Source organism: Takifugu flavidus, chromosome 6 (genome assembly GCF_003711565.1).
Source record: "Takifugu flavidus isolate HTHZ2018 chromosome 6, ASM371156v2, whole genome shotgun sequence".
Taxonomy (NCBI): domain Eukaryota; kingdom Metazoa; phylum Chordata; class Actinopteri; order Tetraodontiformes; family Tetraodontidae; genus Takifugu; species Takifugu flavidus.
In genome coordinates, this window is record NC_079525.1 from 4221485 (window position 1) to 4239993 (window position 18509).

The 18509-nt window shown below is 47.2% G+C and overlaps 1 protein-coding gene across 5 annotated transcripts in view; it reads right to left on the minus strand.

The window, feature by feature from the left end:
* Positions 1-3362: 3362 nt before the first annotated feature.
* fbxw7 (F-box and WD repeat domain containing 7) overlaps positions 3363-18509 on the minus strand; it is a 57968-nt gene continuing 42821 nt past the window's right edge. For all 5 annotated transcript variants that reach the window (XM_057035166.1, XM_057035167.1, XM_057035165.1 and 2 more), the window contains 10 exons: positions 17967-18049; positions 17456-17597; positions 14811-14945; positions 13132-13255; positions 12863-12999; positions 12256-12369; positions 8711-8892; positions 7502-7727; positions 6949-7159; positions 3363-5684 (listed from right to left, as the gene is read on the minus strand). In XM_057035166.1, coding sequence (XP_056891146.1) covers positions 5416-5684; positions 6949-7159; positions 7502-7727; positions 8711-8892; positions 12256-12369; positions 12863-12999; positions 13132-13255; positions 14811-14945; positions 17456-17597; positions 17967-18049 — 1623 coding nt within the window. In that variant the 3' untranslated portion in view covers positions 3363-5415. The remainder of the gene's footprint in view (positions 5685-6948; positions 7160-7501; positions 7728-8710; positions 8893-12255; positions 12370-12862; positions 13000-13131; positions 13256-14810; positions 14946-17455; positions 17598-17966; positions 18050-18509) is intronic.

The following is an 18509-nucleotide window of genomic DNA, read 5'->3' on the forward strand; positions in this document are numbered from 1 at the left end:
CGTCCTCCTCGGCCCACGCAGGAGCGCTCCAGATGGGATCCGCTGCGGCGACTCGGTGCTGATGCTGCTTCTCTCCCCGGAAAACACACTGTTCTGTGTCTGCTTTGTCTTTAGTCGCCGCCAAAAAAGGTGAAAACCCAGCCGGGGTAACGTTGTTATGAGAACAGAACACGAGCAGAGGCCTGAGATTGAACCCAAGACCTCTGTAGCGTGCAAGGATCTCTCCCTGCACAGAATAAACATACAGCATTCGGATCAATATTGATTCTTTTCCTCTGGGTTTGGTCTCTTAGCAACGTTCAGCAACACGGCTGTAAACAATGGATGCGATTGGTTAATATGAGTGATGTTATCGGGTAATAACAGGCCTATGAAGAGAGAGGCAGAGGGGGAATAAACCACGTTACCTAAATGATATTTCCTCTTTTATTAGAACTGTTATTTGATTAGAACGCTGCCTCTCGTACCGCCAGACCTTCGTCCGCCATTTCCTGATCGGAACACTTAATCCGATCAGCCTCACGTGCTTCCTTTACTGAGGGAAAGTCACTTCTGGGGTCGGACACGAGCACAAGATTCAGTCGAGGTCGGTTTTAAATCTTTCAAAGGTGCCTCCACTGACTGCTTAAGGTGGAAACCGCCGACAGGAAGTGATGTCAAACCAAGGCGGCGTGGATATCCTGTTTCTAATGACGCCTGACCTCAAAACTCAGGTGATGTCGTACAACAGTTCAAATGACAGTTTGAAAAATTGATCAAGCGCGTCGAGTTTCCTTTGATGAAAACGTGGCTCCATTTGTGCTCCTGGATCAAAGGGAATTTTTCTAGACGTGATTTTACTTTATTTTCTGTGATTCGGGCCAACGTGTCGGGTAACCTCGGCATTTCGTTTGAGGGATTCAGATGAATGTGACTAACTCGGAGTCAACTGATCTTATCCTCCTCGTGACCCTCACCTCATATTCAGGGATGGAGGCAAATATGAGGACGCCCCGAAGATCGCCACTGTCACATCGCGTTATGGAACCCCAGATGTGATCCGGAGCGCCGCTCAGCTGTGATCAAGTCTCGGGAATTTGCTCAAATTGCCAATTTTGCCTGTGACAACTTGGCATTTGGGTGAGAATTTGAGGAGCTGTGTCCTGAAAGGAGGAATAAAGGTCAGACTTGTCACAAAATGGACTTTTTCAGCCACAGGGGAGGAGTGGAGGGAACATGCTGACCTCATAGTGGCGAATACGAGTGTTCTCTCAAAGGGCCGCGGTCAAGATTAATGACAGGCATCAACGTGGGCTCCCAGAAGGAGGCGGGGATCCGGGGATCCGAGCAAGATGCCGCGCTGGAGCCGCCTTCGCCATCCACCGACAGCAGGTTACGGTGATTAAGTGCTTCTTTATCAGTTCTCAGGCTACAACAAAGGCACAAAATAGGATTAAGCAGAGCGGAGGAATGCTCGCACTCCTAATGCTGCGGCCCTTTGAGAACGTGTTGGCAATGAGAGGAAGCGGGATGCTGCAGGCCAGGATTAGGGAACAAAGAGATGGGGAGATATGGAGCGCAGTGTGGGAGCCGTCCTCCTCCTGCTCTTATCTCCACACCTAACCCTCTCCTGCGCTTCCTGGGCCGTCATATTTGAGGCAGCGCCACCTCACAGGTACATCAGAGGCTTGGCCCGAGTGCACGGAACGTCATTCATGGAGCGGGAGTGAAGCGCGTCGCAGGCCCGTAAGTGTAAGGTAGATGGACGAGCAGCAGCATCCAGTAATGAGATGATTCATCACTTCCTAAATTCAAGTTCATTAAGGGACTAAGTGTGGAGATTCATCAGTGTCTCCACAGCGGGTGCCCTCTGGAGCTTCTCCTCGGGATATTTGCATTTAGATTTGATGCTATCTCTTCATACACACACACAAAATGTGCTTTTCTATGTACTCGGATGTACTTCACAGCATCTCTCCAGATTTACGCCCGGAAATGGCTCATGTCTCCACGGCCCATGGCAATATCTGATGGCCATTTGTCCACTTTCACTGCTTTGTAAGTGAATTATTGTTTATGTTGCGGACGATAATTCTATAAATTTATCAATATAAAGCTGTGCCAGTGTCTCTATCTCAGGCTTGCATGACTGCTGTACCGACCCTTTGCCACCAGGTGTCACTGTTAAGAGAAAATACAATTTGGGAAAAAAAGCTCTACAATAAAAATTAAAGATCAGTAAAAAACATTTTGACTTGAATTAGGGGTTTTTCGTCAGCGATCCTACGGTGGCCGCCAGTGGACAAAATGGACTCGGCTGCATCGACTCGACTCAAAAACTGCGAAAATGCTACAATTTTAGTTTGGCTACTGTAGCAACAAGCTGGAATGACACTGCGACACACACGCAGGGGGACCCAATTCAATATTTGAATAAAGCCCTTGCAACTATTCAACCTCCTACTTTTACTAAAGCGCAAAAACATTTCGCGACTTTCTTGCATGAGAAGCTCCGACCAAATAGCAAATTTACATCTTGCCACTGGTGAGTTGTATACCCGTAGATTAAGAGCCTTGAATGCTCCGTTTCTGCTGTGGTGTTTTGTGCCTCAGAAAGATTCTTTTCCAAAAGAAATATTCCGCTGCAGTAAAACCCGGTTGGAGTCCTTGACCATTCAGAGCTTACACAACACGAATGGCGCTGAACAAACAGGCGCTCAAAGGAACCTTGCCAACAGAAGTGGAAACTCCCCCACGCTCCCATTCATGTGAGGATGTACAGCCCTCGCCGCTTCCTCACAATACCATTTATACTGCCAGTACAGCACACAGAGCGCCGGGGTCCGGCCAGAGCCCAGCCATCGCTAGGCAACAGGATGGAAGGGAATCCGCAGCACAGATGCCGCCGCCGCCGCCGCTGCAGCTACACCGCGCTGTGTGGGCTCATGACAGATAACCGTCCGGATGTAATTGACCCTGGCGGGGCGTGAAAAATACACGGGGTCAAATTCAGATTCGCCTTCTGTGAGGCGCTTTACAGAAAACATGAAAGGAAGCTAAAACTCCTCTGGAAACGCAGGCTTGGATAAAAACAATGATTCTCAGAGGAAGGCGGGGTTATTCTCAGGTGAAGGGTGTGAAATCTGGCGGCACCTAGCGGCCAGGAGTAAGACTGCAACCTGCGGACGCTCGTACAGCCATTTGTAAATGACAAACGGGTCCACACTCTTGTTCATGTACTAAAGTTCTTACTTTACACCAAACTTTTGTTATTAATGGGTAATTGACGCAGCGCTAATGTGCACGTTTTAAACATTACGTTGCTCGTCAGGTTCCTGTCGCATGTTTCCCTCCCGTTGTGCTTAAAATTATTCCGGCCTGGATGTTCTTAACCAAATAATTTGCTTTATTGAACATATAAGATGCCTTCACACAGGTAACAAAAACAGACGACTGATATGCTTGAAATGGAAAAAAAAAAAAAAGAAAAACCCACATTTTTATTGCACTTAAGTTATAAGAAAATAAAATTCTAAGTGAATCAAACAAATACACAATCCCTTTAAGTTCTTTTTTTTCCGTCTGTTTTCTTTTTGCCAGGCAGTTTACATGAACTGGAAAAGAAAACAAAAACACCTGCAACAAATCTGATTTCTCAAACCAGATCATAAATTAAAACGGAGGGAGAGAAACAACAAGAGGAGATGTCGGGAGATTGTTTTTTTTTCTTTACTTTTTTTTAATATACAGTGTTATACCACTTTCACAGTTCAGCTCGAGTTGTGACTCCTGGAGATTGAGACGATTTGTATTTGGCTACAATGTTCCTGTTCGTCGCCCTTCCGCGGGTTTTTGCAGTTTTCCCCGCCGGCGGTCCCACGTGTCCGCGGCTGTCGTGCGCGTTAACACGAAAGGCTCCCGGCTGCTCCACCTGTCGGCTGATTCGTGTGAAGGTCTCCTCTGTTGCTTCGGGACAGCATTGAACGCAACGACAATCGCGCACGTACAGACGGCTCTTCCATTCATGCGTTCAAACCGACTCATCTGCCCGTTTCTCCTTCCCCGCCAGCCCCGCGCGGCGTTTGTACATTTCCCAAAAGAACAGGCTGACAGAGCTTTGTCCCGAGGAATGTGTTTACAAGTTTGCCCGTTAACGCGCTAACACACGCACTCATGCACGCAAAACACACACGCACGCCGGCAGCGTACATCCCCCTGGCTTCCGCTCTGCTGGCGATGCCGTCGGCTCCCGTCGGACGCGCTTCCTCCTCTCAGCCTCGTAGAGGCACGTTTGGCTCAAGTTTCAGTGGCAAAAACAAAGAAAAATAAAGCAAAAACGTCGGATGTTTTTCTTTTTTCGTCATCTTCTGCTTCGTTAAAAGCTCGATTTTGGAGATTTGCCTGGGACTAAAACGTCGCAGCATGTAAAAGTTCCCTCTCGCATTTTTTTTTTCCATTCGTCTAGCAGCATAAATACAGTTTGGCCACTGGGGGGGGGGGGGCAGAAGAGATAGGGGGGGGGGGGGGGGGGTCAGAGGCATTGATCCACAGCGCTTTAACTTCCTGTCATCGCAGCACCAGCGCCGAGGAAACCGCATTAGCAACATTGTGGAAAAAAATTCTGGACAGCATCGGTGTTTACGTGGAGACGGAGTTCGGAATCGCAGAAACGTGGGAGAAAAAAAGTGAGGAAGAACAAACAACTGGGGGGGGGGGGGACCTTTGTGACAGCAAACCTGAACAGAGCAGCGTTTTAATACTGGGATTTGTTGCTGTTGGCAACTGAGGAGGGAAAAAAAAATCCCCTTTTATGATGAACCAAAGACAACTTGAAATTCACAGTTGTGTTTGTGTGAAAGGAAGAAAGAAAAGAGGAGAAGTGAGCAGAGAACAACAAAAACTGAAATGATCGATGGAAAAAAGATCCCTCCGTCCACTTCAGGTGTAAATGTGGAGATTTAAGCCTCGACCAACCTTCCTCAATGGTCCAGTTCTGAGTGTGACTGTGGCAACTTAAGGGGGGGGGGGGTCAAAGGGTGGCTGTGTGTGCGTGTGGTTGTGTGTGTGTGTCTGTAGGGGGGGCGTCTTTTAAAAAATAATATATCTCTGTACATCTGAAGAATCTGCCAGGCTTGAGCAGAACTAGGTCTCTGTGTGCGGCCGACCCGGGCTGAGCCGCCTCTCAACAGTTCAGTCCTCTCAGCTAAACAGGGGACAGGATGGACACGTCCCCCCCCATGGGAGGGGGGAGCTGAACATTTGAGGGTCTGTGGTAACATTTCCTCAGAGGTGGGGGGGCTGGGGGAGATGATGTTTGAGGGCAGGACAGGTGGATTCTTTTTTCTTTTTTTTTGGGATCTTCGACGCCACCGAGTGCCTGGTCTCCCGCTCTCGTCTGTGGTTCCTTCTCTCCATCCCTCCCCGTCACGTTCCCCATCACTTCATGTCCACGTCAAAGTCCAGCACCAGCAGCTTGGTCTCCTCTGTGCCGTTGCGGCTGCCCACCGCGCACACCAGCTTGGTGTTGGAGGCCCGGATGCGCCACACCACGCCGCCGCTGCCCCCGCTCTCCAGCGTCACCAGGTTCCGGATGAATTCGCCCGTCTTCAGGTCCCACAGCTTCACGGTGCCGTCGTCCGAACTGGTGATGACGAAGTTTTTGTTGAACTGGAGGCAAGTCACGGCGCTCTGGTGCTTGTGGGGCCCTGCGAGCAGACGGAGAGGCGGTCGTGAGACAAAAGGAGCCCGAGGCCGAGCTGGAAGCTCACAAACTAAAAGCCCGTTAAACATCTGTGCGCTCCTAAATTTAATTAGACTTGGGCACCAACAGGAAACAGGAGGTGCCACCAGCTTATACAGACAGCCACAATAAAACGTGAATGACTCTCTGCTTCTTGCTGACAGCACAAACAACATCGCAAAAGGAAAATATCTTCCAATACCAACTTCATTGCCACAGTATCCTTTAAACAGCCTGTTCTGGGCCTCGACATCACCGCAGCATTTCTGGTATTTATTTATATTTTTTATTTAAAAAGGCAGATTGAGTCTAAGGTTCCATCAGAAGGTGTCTGTTGTGCTGCCGGAGGGTGTCGGGGAGGGGCTGCGGCGCACATGCCAGGACTCGGGCCCGTCACCGCGCGACGCTTCCCCTGCCTTCGCTGTCTGTTTGTGACTGTTCCCCAGTGCGGATTTCCCGGAGGGTTTGAAAACGATATCTTAATTAAATCAATTAAGGCCATGCGAAACACAACCAAGAGCGGGATCGAGTTTTCCGCCAGAGCGGCTGTGGCAGACATTTCATTCATCTTTCGCTTCCATCTGCGGAAGAAACGTCTTCAAATCAAGCAGCTCTTTGGATCTTTAACTGCTCTGTGATCAGATCAAAGGCAGTTTCTCCCCCAGCGCGGCCCTGCCCCCCCACCAGCACACCTCCCTGTCAGCCACGTTCCTGCCTCCATTATCAGGGAGAAGCCACCATCTGCATCGTTACCTATAGCAGACAGTAACGACCTTGTTGTTGGGCTATCATCAGAAAACACTAATGAACGGTAGAAACTGCCCTCCGACCTGATTATGTGACCTACAAAGTTCCCCTGGTCTACACGGCAGCTTCAGCCTGCCCCCGATTCTCTCTTCAGACCCACATTGGGCCATCCTTTTGTTTGTTGGAGCGGCATGGAAGAATGTGGTTTGCTAATGAGGGCATTTAGGGGCGTGGCTTAACTATTCATGAAGAGATTTCCAACTTCCTGTGAGGCACCGGCGTCGCTAATGGAGTTCGAGCTGCACACACAAAGGGAGCGGGAGGGCGAGGCGCCGCCTCGCACAGACATACAGGTCACGTAGTCTGGGATTAACTGGACTCTCAGGACCCAAACCTGTGATCCATGTTTGTATTTCTATGTTTTCTGATCTAAAAAAGATGTACAATTAAGCTGGTGGATGTGTGTTCCAAGTGTGGCTCACCTTGAAGCGTTTGGAGACATTGGCCTGTCTTGATGTCCCAGATCTTTACAGTGGAGTCTGCGTTGCCCGAGACCAGGATGTTGTCCTTGAGCTCCATGCCGCTGGTGAGGGACTGGTGTCCTGTTAGCGTGTGGATGCAGTTCCCCGTCTCCACGTCCCAGACTCGTATGGACGTGTCCAAAGAGCCGCTCACCACATGAATCCCATCGAACTAGAAGCGAGGGAGGATTAAAAAATGAAAGTTTGGCCTCCAAACTTATCTCAAATAACAGCGGACACCACTTTGGTTCCATTGACAAGACGACACAAATACATTTTATTGATCCCTGAATCTTTTCAGTGTCCAGTGACGCAAAGTGATAAAACTGCCTTCTTTTAGATCTGTTGGTATAGCAACCAAAGCGTGTCGTTACCACACAGAAGACAAACAGATGTAAACACAACTTACACGTACAGAAAATCAGGTTGGAACATGGAAGTCGGGAAGATAAGCTTCCATATCTGAAAAGCTTTTTTCTATGTGAAAGCTCAATATTAGCTGAAGGCGCCTCACCTGTAATGAGTACACTCTGTTGGTGTGGCCCTGCAGCGTGTGGAGGCAGGTCTCCGTCTCGGGGTCCCACACTTTCACCATGAAGTCGTAGGCACCGCTGACCACCCGCCGGCCGTCGTACTGGACGCAGCGCACGGCCGCCACGTGGCCCATGAGGACATGTAAACACTGACCGGTCTCAATATCCCAGACGCGCAGCGTGGCGTCGCGAGAGCCACTGACCACCCTGAGAAGAAAGAACCACTCAGGTTTAGAACTTTCCCACACTCAAGATTAAATTCTATATCCCGCACAACATTTCCCCGCACATCCTGACAGCTTTATTGACAGAATAATGAGACGCAAGTACGCTTGTGTCCTTTCAAATGTCTGAAAAAGTGAAATCTACAGCGCTCATTCATGTTCGTACTCGAATGTACGACAACACCCTTTCAACTTAAACATCCACCCCCGCGGCAGTCTGTTCGCAAGATTGGAAAATGAAAGACGCATAATGGGGGGAGGAAGGAAAATCCCTTCAGGCGAGATAATGAGTCAGGTTTTTCAGGTAAGAACAGTTTGGATGCGAAGCACAACATCTCGCCAACACACAACGGCACAGATTAAGCCGAGTATTCCTCCACACCTGGAACTACCCATCCCAAAAATTCCTCTGCCTAAAAGTGAGAACAGTGAATCAGGCATTGTTTGTTCCTCACAGGGCAATGTGATAGAAATCAGCGACCCGATATTTACTGTATGCTAGCAGTTGCTCATAATGCCTGCGGTCCCCGAGGCAAAAGGAGCACTCTGGGTCCGGAGCTTAATGCCGAGTGGAAGGGCGAGCCGTTCGGTGTAGATGGCTCGCAGGGTCTATTTATCATCGGGGTGGCTACATGCTCACTTTCACGGATTTAACGGCATCTTATTGTGCCGCCGAGTTGCTCTTTTCCTCGGTGGGAATCGCTTGTGAGTTGAACAGGACCAGACATGGGGCGTCAAAGCTGTTCAACATTCTACCCTTTGATAAGAACTGAGATAACGATTCCTTGTGTAGTATTTGTACAGTTTATATATCTTAAATAGCCCCACATTTAGGTAAAAACCAGGATTCTACTGAAAACAGCACATCATCTATAAAAAAAATTTTTTTTTAAATCACAAAAGTAACTCATTAACGTCGTTCAGCCGGCCATTACCAAGGGAGTGAGCGTTGGGATTGGCTCCTACCTTTTCTCGTGTAGGTGCATGCAGCGCACTGTTGAGGTATGCCCGTAGAGGGTGTGGATACATTCTCCCGTCTCTGCGTTCCAGACCTTGAGTGTGCGATCGGTGGAGCCGCTGATGATGATGTTGTCTCTCATCTGAGATGACCAGACGCCGCCCGTGTGGCCCACCAACGTGCGCAGACACTGAAGAGACCACAGAAGAAGAACATTCTTGATCAGTGGTTTCTTGAGAAGAGCTGATCCGTCATTTCAAATCTGCTGCCGCTGCGTTTGTTCCGCGGGCCTCTCGCAGGAAGGCCCGACGTACAGAATACACCGATTCATCTTCATCACCAGCGGTAGATTACTTATTGATCACCACAGTTATAGAAATTGTTCTGATCAATTGAATTTGCAGCTCCGCGACGTCTCGTTTGTCCCCAAATGCGACTAAGCAAACTTTAATTGAAAACATTCGGGGACAGGAAGACTGGCACGCGGCGGGCAGGAGGTGGATGGGGGGCCGCCGCGGTTGGTCCCGTCTGTGTGACAGCGGAGCGCGGCGTTAAGGTGTACAACATGTGACCTCCCCCTGACGGCGGCTGATAAGAGCGGTGAATTGTGGCGTGAGGGGAGGACGAGGCTGCAGCCCGCCGTCCCGCTCCGAGCTGTGATAAAGGGAATCACTTCATTAACCGTGGGCCAATGTGGCATGATCGTACAATCGACCTCGCCGCGATGGTTTATTACCCTCGCTCCCTTTTTCACAGCTGGGAAGAGAATAATGGTGCAGCTGGACGAACATTTAACTGAATTACTCTTAGTTCTCGATTAAATTCGGAAGAAACGTGAGATTTCATGCATTTTTTTGGCAGTCGATGTCGGCGATACCTGTTTTTCTTCTGTAATACCAGCTTTATTGTGATTCCTGCTTTGAGAATGCAAGGGCTTCCTGCTCAATTGTGGGTGAGGTTTTAAGAACAAACACCACACTGTGTGATTGACTCACGCACTGCGTAGGAACAGAAAACACCTGAAATGAAAGGCGGGAGCTCCTTTAGCTCTGAAATCAAGGCCATCCCGGAGAGTGATAACGATCCACTGAGCGACCTTTTCTGAAAAACATTTTCAAACTATTTCATGCTCAGTTAATGAAAAATGCTATTTAAAAAAAGACTCTACTCCGACCCTCCCAAAAAAAATCACTTGGCTTCGGCAAGAATTACGAGAGTCATCTTGGTTTAAAGCACAAAACACCTCCACCACAATAAGAAGACATTTAGATTTTCCACTTCCCCAAGCTGCTGATTTAAGGAGCGTCCGCGTTTATTACCTGCAGAGGAACCCACCCTCAAACAGAACCCCAGCCTCTGCTGTTCGATACAGAATGGGAGGACAAATATCCAGACAGGCCGCGCAGCTGCTGCTGGACACTTCCTCCTCGTTCTGCCATCTCAGATCTGCCTGACAGCTGTGACTGATGCTGACAGGCACCGCCAAGGACACGTTCTGCTCTATAAAGCACCAGGGAGCCACCTTTGCTGCAATGAGATGTGTGCAGCTCTACGCGTGACCAAGACGGACGTCTTTCACCGAGGCTGGAGGACATGCAAAGACAAAGGTCCGCTGGAGCCAAATCTCACTACAATTTGAACAAAATATTTCATTTTGTACCACAAAATACACCATCGAATCGCCACTGTTCCACTTGATCACTTTGAATATCCCAGTCTGCCTCATAAAAGGGGTTAAATCCAATCCATCTAAAAAAGATATTTCAAAAACAAGCAAAGACTGGATTCTTTAAATGAATGATGTAGTGTTTAGAAATGGCTTTACTGGAATATATGTGGTAAAATGGGAAGACTGTGAAGTGAGAAATGATGTAACACCACTCGAGACACCCTCACGCCATCTCATCACATGGGGGATCTTTCTGATTGCTGGGAAATGAACGCAATTTCTTGGAAATAGAAGCGCTCAGGGGCCTAAAGAGAGGTGTCAGTAGTGTTCCAACTCTGGATCGTCTCATCCTTCCTGTGATTAATTCATTTCTGTTGGGTCAGACCCTCCTCCTAAAGAACACGCTGCAGTCGCTGGACCTCGAAAACTAAGCAGTGATCTGAAGGGCACATCCTCGTTCCTATGCGAGGACATCTTTGTCATGAACCAAAGCTGACCCTATTGATCAGACGCTGCGAGACCCGTGTGACGGTGTTAGTGCCTGAGCTGTGGAAGTGTACCGACAGATTGCTTTGGAGTGGATGGATTTATGAGAGGGATAAAAAGCCACGCAAGGTCAAGGCAAGGTCGGGTGGCGGTGATATTTGCATTGACGAAAGACAAGAGCAGCAGACCAAGAGATGCCACCCAGAGTTCACGTACAGAGATCTAAAGAGACAAACTAGCAGCAAAGAAAATTACTCAAATAGTAAAATAAAGCACAATATTTTGATGGAAGCAGCTGCTTGTGATCTTGTCGTACGTTGGACTTTACAGCCTCGGCAACGACTTGACCCGAAATGGATGACTTGGTTTAATTGCCTATTCTTCTTGGGTGAGGCGCTCTCTCTGGCGTTGGGAGCTAACAGAGATGGAATCCAGGGAGACGCAAAATTCCTGCTCAGCTTCTCTTCAGAACGAACGTAAACAAACAATACGGAGACGGATTAACGCTGTGGAAAGCTCAGACGATATCCCGAGTGTCTGTGATGTAAGCCTGAGAGCGCGGTGGCTTCATGCAAAAACAAAAAAAAAGAAAAAAGATAATGAGCCTGCTGGCGATGTGACTCATCAGCAGCAATATGGAGGCACCGTGGCGGTAACTCAAGCAACTTGTCATCCGGATATTAGTCTTCGGGTGAAGGGGAGCCAAATCTACTCCACGCCTATCAGATGACCTTGGCGAGATTTGTTCAGATCAGCAAATGTGGGGACTGATATGCGTGTAATCTCTGGCGGGCTCCATGCCAATTTTACTATCTGTATGAAAGGAGAGCTCTGCGGTTTATTGTGTCCCACAGAAAGACAACCCGCAGCACCGCCACCATGCTGAATATCAATTTCTCTAAGAACCCTTTGAGTTTTTTTAATTTTGCGAAATCCTGTCATTAATATGCCGAGGACGCACGTAGCGACAAAAGAAGGAGGGTCGTTTTGCGCACAAAAAAGCACTTTTGAAAATGGAGACCAACGCAGAGGCGTGGAAGCTTTGTGATTTGCAACAATCTGAGGCGCTCTCCTCTACGACGACACAACTGCTGCCGCTCTCTGTACCACGCTGCGTAACGCTGCAGCATCAAGGCCTGGGCGCCAGCACCAGCTTCAGCAGTGGATACCAACACTCCTCCAGACATGTGCTGTGTAATAAGTCGGCTAAATGGCTGATATGTGCAGCAGGGATGTGGTTTTTTTGTGAAGGAGCGGATGGTTTTAATTACTCCCACTTCACAGAGGGAGCTGTGCAGACAGAATGGTGGAAAAACTGTCTGTAATGCCATTCAAGTTTATTTAACCGAGGCGCTGACCTGCCCACCCTCGGTTCAGCGACGCCAGACGCCAACGTACCTTTCCTGTAATGGCCGACCAGACTTTCAGCGTGTTGTCGTCAGAGCCGCTGACAATGCGGTTGCCGCAGAACTGGAGGCAGGTGATCACGTGGTCGTCATGACCTTTCAGCACCTTTGAGATGGGACAGATAGAGAGGAGAGGATTCAATAAAACTGGACAGGAAGGACGGGCGGATGCAGCATGACAATGAAACTGGCGAGAACCGAGGGCAGCGGCGACATGTTTCTGCCACTGCTTTATATCAAAGATGAGATAAGAAGGAAATGTCATCAAGTGCTGCAGGGGTACAGTTCTTTACAAAGACCCGTCTGTGTATGTGTGTGGGCGTATGTGTGTGTCGTCTGTTCTGTATAGAACTGGCTTACAAGTCTGCCAGCTCAGCAAACACTGTATATGCAAAGCAGGAAGAGTACAGTAGCCAATTTTACAACCGTAGTGGCCTAAAAAGACCCGAGGCTGTCTGCAAAGTGCAGAACGCTGGCTGTAGTATGCTGGTCATGCATAACTCAAACTTTCAAAGAGGCAAAATACAAGTCGAGGCTTTTTAGTGAACGAGAGACAGCTCCATCTGCTAGCGCAATGCTAAATGGGAGGAAAAGGCTACCTTTGGGGATTTGAGGTCCCCTCTCCTCCAGTTGGTGTCTATTCTGTGCTGCCTGATGTAGGCACATTTCCACGGGCTGTGGGTGAAGCCGGGTTTGACAATTTTCCGCTTCTTGAGGGGCAGAGGCTCATCGATGCCTGCGATGAGAGACAGGAGCAGAGGTGAGTCGCAGGCTCTTCGTTTTAAACAAACAGCTCATTTTAAATAACCAGGTGCTGCCCACTGACGCTTCTCCTTCTCTGCATCTGTAGCAGAGAGCTGAGGCTCACCTTCTTCCCTGCATTTCTCCCTCCACAGCAGGTTGTCCTCTGCTAGAATGCGCCAGTAGCGACACGTCTGGGCTGCCTGGAGGAGGTCCTTGGGTTCCAGGAACGACAGCACGTACAAAGCCAGCTGTTGAAAGACAAAGGAATGTGAGGTGTAAACGGAAAAGGAGACACAAATGGAGCCATTTATTCAGCGCGGCAGAGGTATACAGAATAAACACTACTTGGAAAAGGCCAAGTTTAATGACTCAAGTGTGATAATGGAAGCCGACATCCCAGCAACAGTTGCGCAGTGCAAACCTTACACAATATTAATCTCATAAATCTAACTGACAGGGGCAGACAATGATTATATCACAGAACTAGAATATACACTCTTCAAAAAAAGCCTCAAATATACACAGATACAGCTCAGTATCCAAGTCAAAGCCTGTAAATAGATCCCAAACTGAGGGTAAAACTAGTTTAACTGGAGAAAAACATACATTTGGAGAAAACGCCCAACACACATCTGTCGAATGTGTACTGATGTGGTGGATTAACCAGTAGGAGGGGAAGGATCATGTGTTCATTTAAAAGGATGACACGTAACCTTTGGGTAAATATTGTTCTTTTATTCTGTTACAATATAATATGATAGCGGCAAAGGACACGCAGCAGTTGTCAGGCTCAGAAGGTTTCATATAACCAAGTCGGTCCTAATTCTACACTTTTCTTTTATTTCTCTGATGTTCTCGATCAGTTAATTGATCTCACCCCTGAGGGTCAATGCTCCTGTTGACTGGGAGATTAAAGTGGTTAAATGTGCTCAGAATAACCGAATTAACTGAAAATCAGACAATTCCTTACGATTTCTCTTCAAGCAAATTAAGACTTTCTACAAGCCGTAGAAGTTGGACTGGAGTTGTTTCTTCAGATATGTTTTCAGACTTCAAAATCACCGGAAAATGATTTTATAATCATTCTATATATTATGTGCTAGGTTCCATTTTCCCCAGACGGAACTCAACACCAATCCATCACCTGAAAGCTCATTTAAACCAGGAATCATCAGCAAGCTGGAGGATGCTCTCAAAGTTTCATAAATGGACCTCAAAGATTGCTTTTAAAGCTCAACACTCAGCCCTTCTGCGGTTCCTCTCCATCGTTTCTCTTTCAACTGTATCTATACTGCGGCCATGGGGGATTGTCTGTTAAAATGACTTGACAGCACCACCCAATATAAACCCGGCAGCTTTGCCAGAGTGAAGAGACGGGATTATCAAAAGACGTGGGATGGAACAGGATAGGAAAAAAAGGGGAAGGGAAAATAAAAGGGGCCTCTTGTGCTGAGAGGACACATGCAGCTCTCTTATAGGTTTTGAAGTGAGTGGCAGTGACACCTTGAAATCTTGCATCCAATTGCCTCATGCTTGACACCGTCACAACCCCCCACCCCCCCTGCACATCACTACATGCAAAAGTGGATGCAGTGTGTTGGGTAATGTGGTACAGTATTTTTTAGCAATAACAAAGTTATATAATGTGGTACTCATGCATATTTTGCAACTATTGTTATATCATGTCATTTCTTGATACCCTAAATTGCTGGTTTTTTGTGATTCATCAGTAGATGTGATGCAATGTCACCGTAGACGCAGTAATGTTGTAAAGATGCCACATTTGCAGACGTAGGGACCCACCTCTTTGGGCAGCAGGGAGATGAAGTCTCGCTGAAACTGCGGTTCGATCACCTGCATCATGTGCTTGACTTGCGTGGGCTCGCAGCTGTCGATCAACTCGTCCAACGCCAGCAGCTTCTCCGGGCCGGTCCAACTCTGGAAAAGAGAAGTGATTGGTCAGAGTCACGGGGCACAAACCCAGCAGATATAAAGCTCGGATCTTGGAATACACTAGTGAGGGAGAGAGGTCTCCAACGGGCTCCTCACCTGCACACAAACACATTTCAAACAGTTTATTCTGACACCTTTTCCTTATTTGTTACCAGCTTCGGACAACTTTCTGCCCTGTGGCAACTTTGCTATCAAAGGTGGCAAAACCGAAATATCAGCTCCACATCTGGGCAGATGCACCCAAAACAGCTGTAAATGGGCAGCTAGAGTGGCTGGACGGTGTTGTGACACTTTACTACAGCGGTGCTTCACTGAGGCGTGGCAGCTACACAGACCCGTGTTCAGTGTGTCCAGCACTGACGTTCCCTCATCGAGCTGCTCCAGACACCTGCCCATTTCCAACAAACAGATTAGCAGGAGATGTAAACACCCTGAATCAAATTCCATTAACAACGGGCGCGCTTGTTTCTCCTGCTCGAGCGTTCAGGAAAGCTCCTCCGCACATTGCACCCGAGCGGCCACAGTTGTTTTTCTCAGCGGAGCGCTGAAATCTATCAGTGATTACAGGCTTCGAGGTGGGGTGGGAAAATCTGCCACACGCAAACTACCTGTAATTTGGCAGCTAAAAGCCATCGCCAGGAGTGATGGGTCTGGATGTAATCAGAGGGTGTGGAGACCTTCTGCATACGACTGCGAGGAGCACGGCGGCTACTTGCGCGTCACATCAATTTCCAGCCGCAGATTACTATCATCACAACAGAATTCCTAAACCAAAAACACTAAAGTTTCACAACCTGAAATTGGAATCTGAAATTAGACTTTTAGTTCCATTCATGGCACTTTCAAATAGATGCCTTGTAAATTTTAATGTTCAGTAATTAGAAGTTGTCTTTTTTTCCCCTTAAAATGTTTCAGCCATCTCATCTCTAAACACAAGTCAGTCAGGACGTTTTAAACCTAAAACCGCTTTTGAAGATATCTTAATCCGCTGATTCACTTGTGCAATTAAAAAAAAGACAGCACCACCTCGCCCCAAGGATGACTGCGAGAGCAACTACAAGTGTCAAACATTTGGTATCACGGTGCTGATCCCCAAACACGCAGAGAAAAGGGCTGGGCTCAGTGCTGCGGAACCCTTAATCTTTAGATCGGCTAATCGTCGTGACAGGCAGCTTATAAAAATTCACAGGAAAGTCAGAGTATCAGCTGATAAAACCCCAACTTAATTTCAGGGAGAAATCTTTAGTCTTAAGTAAGGCAGTAAAAAAAAAAACAGATTGAAGGAGATTTGTGAGCTACTAAGAGACTGAAATTTGACTCATCTTTTCATAATAACGCCCCGGCCTTTCTTCCTTATATACATTTGTCTGTATGGTATGTGTTGACGTTACAGTATATTTTGTTTATTCAGGTATAACTGTGACACGAGTGGTATAAAGAACAGAGCCGAAGGCATAATATGCTAACATAAAAGTATTGTTGCGCAGATAAAACCTGATTCATGTTTAATATTCATTTCAAATCATTAAATAGGCTGGAAGCTAAGATCTGAGGTCTTAAGAAAAACCACCATGGTTTAATATTTTTTCCAGGGAAATGAGTTGCTCCCATAATCCAACTTTCTTTACAACAGCGAACAGGCACTTTCCCTAAAAATCTCATGCTCTTCCTTAAAAGCAGCATTTGACTTTGGCATGAGTCTGTGTGTCCTTGTGTTCATCATTTAAGATCTCAAAATAACTCCAACAGTCAGCAGGATTCCGTGGGAAACCGTCTCATTTAGCTACAACAACATGCTGTTTCATCGCGCTGTGAACAGAACGGCAGGCTAAGACTGGACAGGGGAATTTATAGAATGTGCATTTTGGGTTTGGCTGCTTAAGAAAGACAGTAGCGTCACAGCAGCAGGTCAGGCCTGAGGGATAATGTGCAGAAAACAAACAAGGGTGTGACGCGCTTGCCCAGTTACTCTAGTATAAGGAAACAAAGCACCAAATATTGAAATGATGTGCAGTTTTCTTCAATTTGGAAATTCTTTAATTCAAACCCTTCATGACAGCAGGCTATGATTATGTATTAAAGTCAATCTGAAAGGGATAATTTTCTTCTTGATCAAAATTATGTCTTCTATTGTAATTTTTAAAAAGAAATTGCACAGCATTAAAAAAATTGTTAGCAATAGCAATTAAAAATGACATAATAACTACAGTGGCACACAGAGGGCAGGGGCTATTTTTAACGCACATGATCAAAGAAGCACACGGCGACCTCATACTCGCGTTTTTAGTCTGAACAGGTACGGCTAATTCCAATTCCACGCTACAGTGCTTATGGTAATGTGGTGGGCCAGAACAACAAGGCTCCAATTATCTGCTAGACTAAGTGAACATTGATTGGGCGCAACATCTGCTTTTGGATGTGGTTTTGTTTGAGGTTTCGAGGGAGACGACCCCCCTCCTCCCGGGACAGGAGAAGTAAGAGCTCCCTGTGCTTACCTGAAATGTTCGGAGCCATTCTTGGAGACCTGTGGGTGGCTGGATTGAGGTGATGCGTCGTCTCTGTTGCCCCTGACCGTTGGCTGTTCTGATGTGGCCAAATGTGGTGGGTGTGGCTGGACATGGGACAATTCCTGTTGGGCTGTAATTGAAGGGAAATCGTTCAAAACACTTTTCAGACAAGACAATTGAGATCCCGAGAGCATCATCAGTGCTCCAAATTCCGCTCACTGATGGCAAAAGGTAATGCTGAGAGTCCATTTCATGATTGATTCATTTTTAATGGCAGAGGAAAGTGAGAGGGAGTGGGTTACATGGCAACGTTTACAGTTAAGTGCTTGTTTTGGTCTGGAGTTTAAAGTGGCTACACACGAACGTGGGCATTAAATATTCAAGGTGGGAGAAACATCTGGAAATGCTGGTGGAGCGCAGCGGATGTGATGTGACCTGAAGCACCACTCTCTGTCTAGACAGACGACACGTGTCTGAGCGTCCAACTTAAGCTGTTTACCTGGAATACTCCGGGCCTTTGCAGGGCTTTTTTCCTGAAGGGAAAGATCGGACCTCGGGGCCATGGTCCAACTTTCTCTTCATCTGAAACGAGAAACAATGAGGGTGACAATGTTTTTCCACGTCCCTTCTCTTTCAAGGCAAAAGCCACATTTCAGTTTTCAGACACAAGCTTAAAATTGTTGTTAACAGGCTTGACCGGGATCTTAAATTCTGTTTTATAACTGCTCTATGCAAATAGGGTATTAAACTTTAATAACTAGGCCTAATAATCAATTTATGAACATGTTCTGCGAGAAAGAAAAGCTCTACCTGAAGATGCGGCTCTAAATTATGAGATAGTAGGATACAGGGAAGAGGCAGCCTCATAATCATAATCTTGATTTTCCATGCACACGAGTAGTGATAACAGTGATCCCTCTGCAGGCACACACGCCATAATATCCGTAGGCAATCAAACGTTCACACCTAAATCTCTGAAGCATGCAGAATGTTCGTGGACACAAAGCTCACTGTTCCATTTGGAGAGGGCACGTTGCGAATT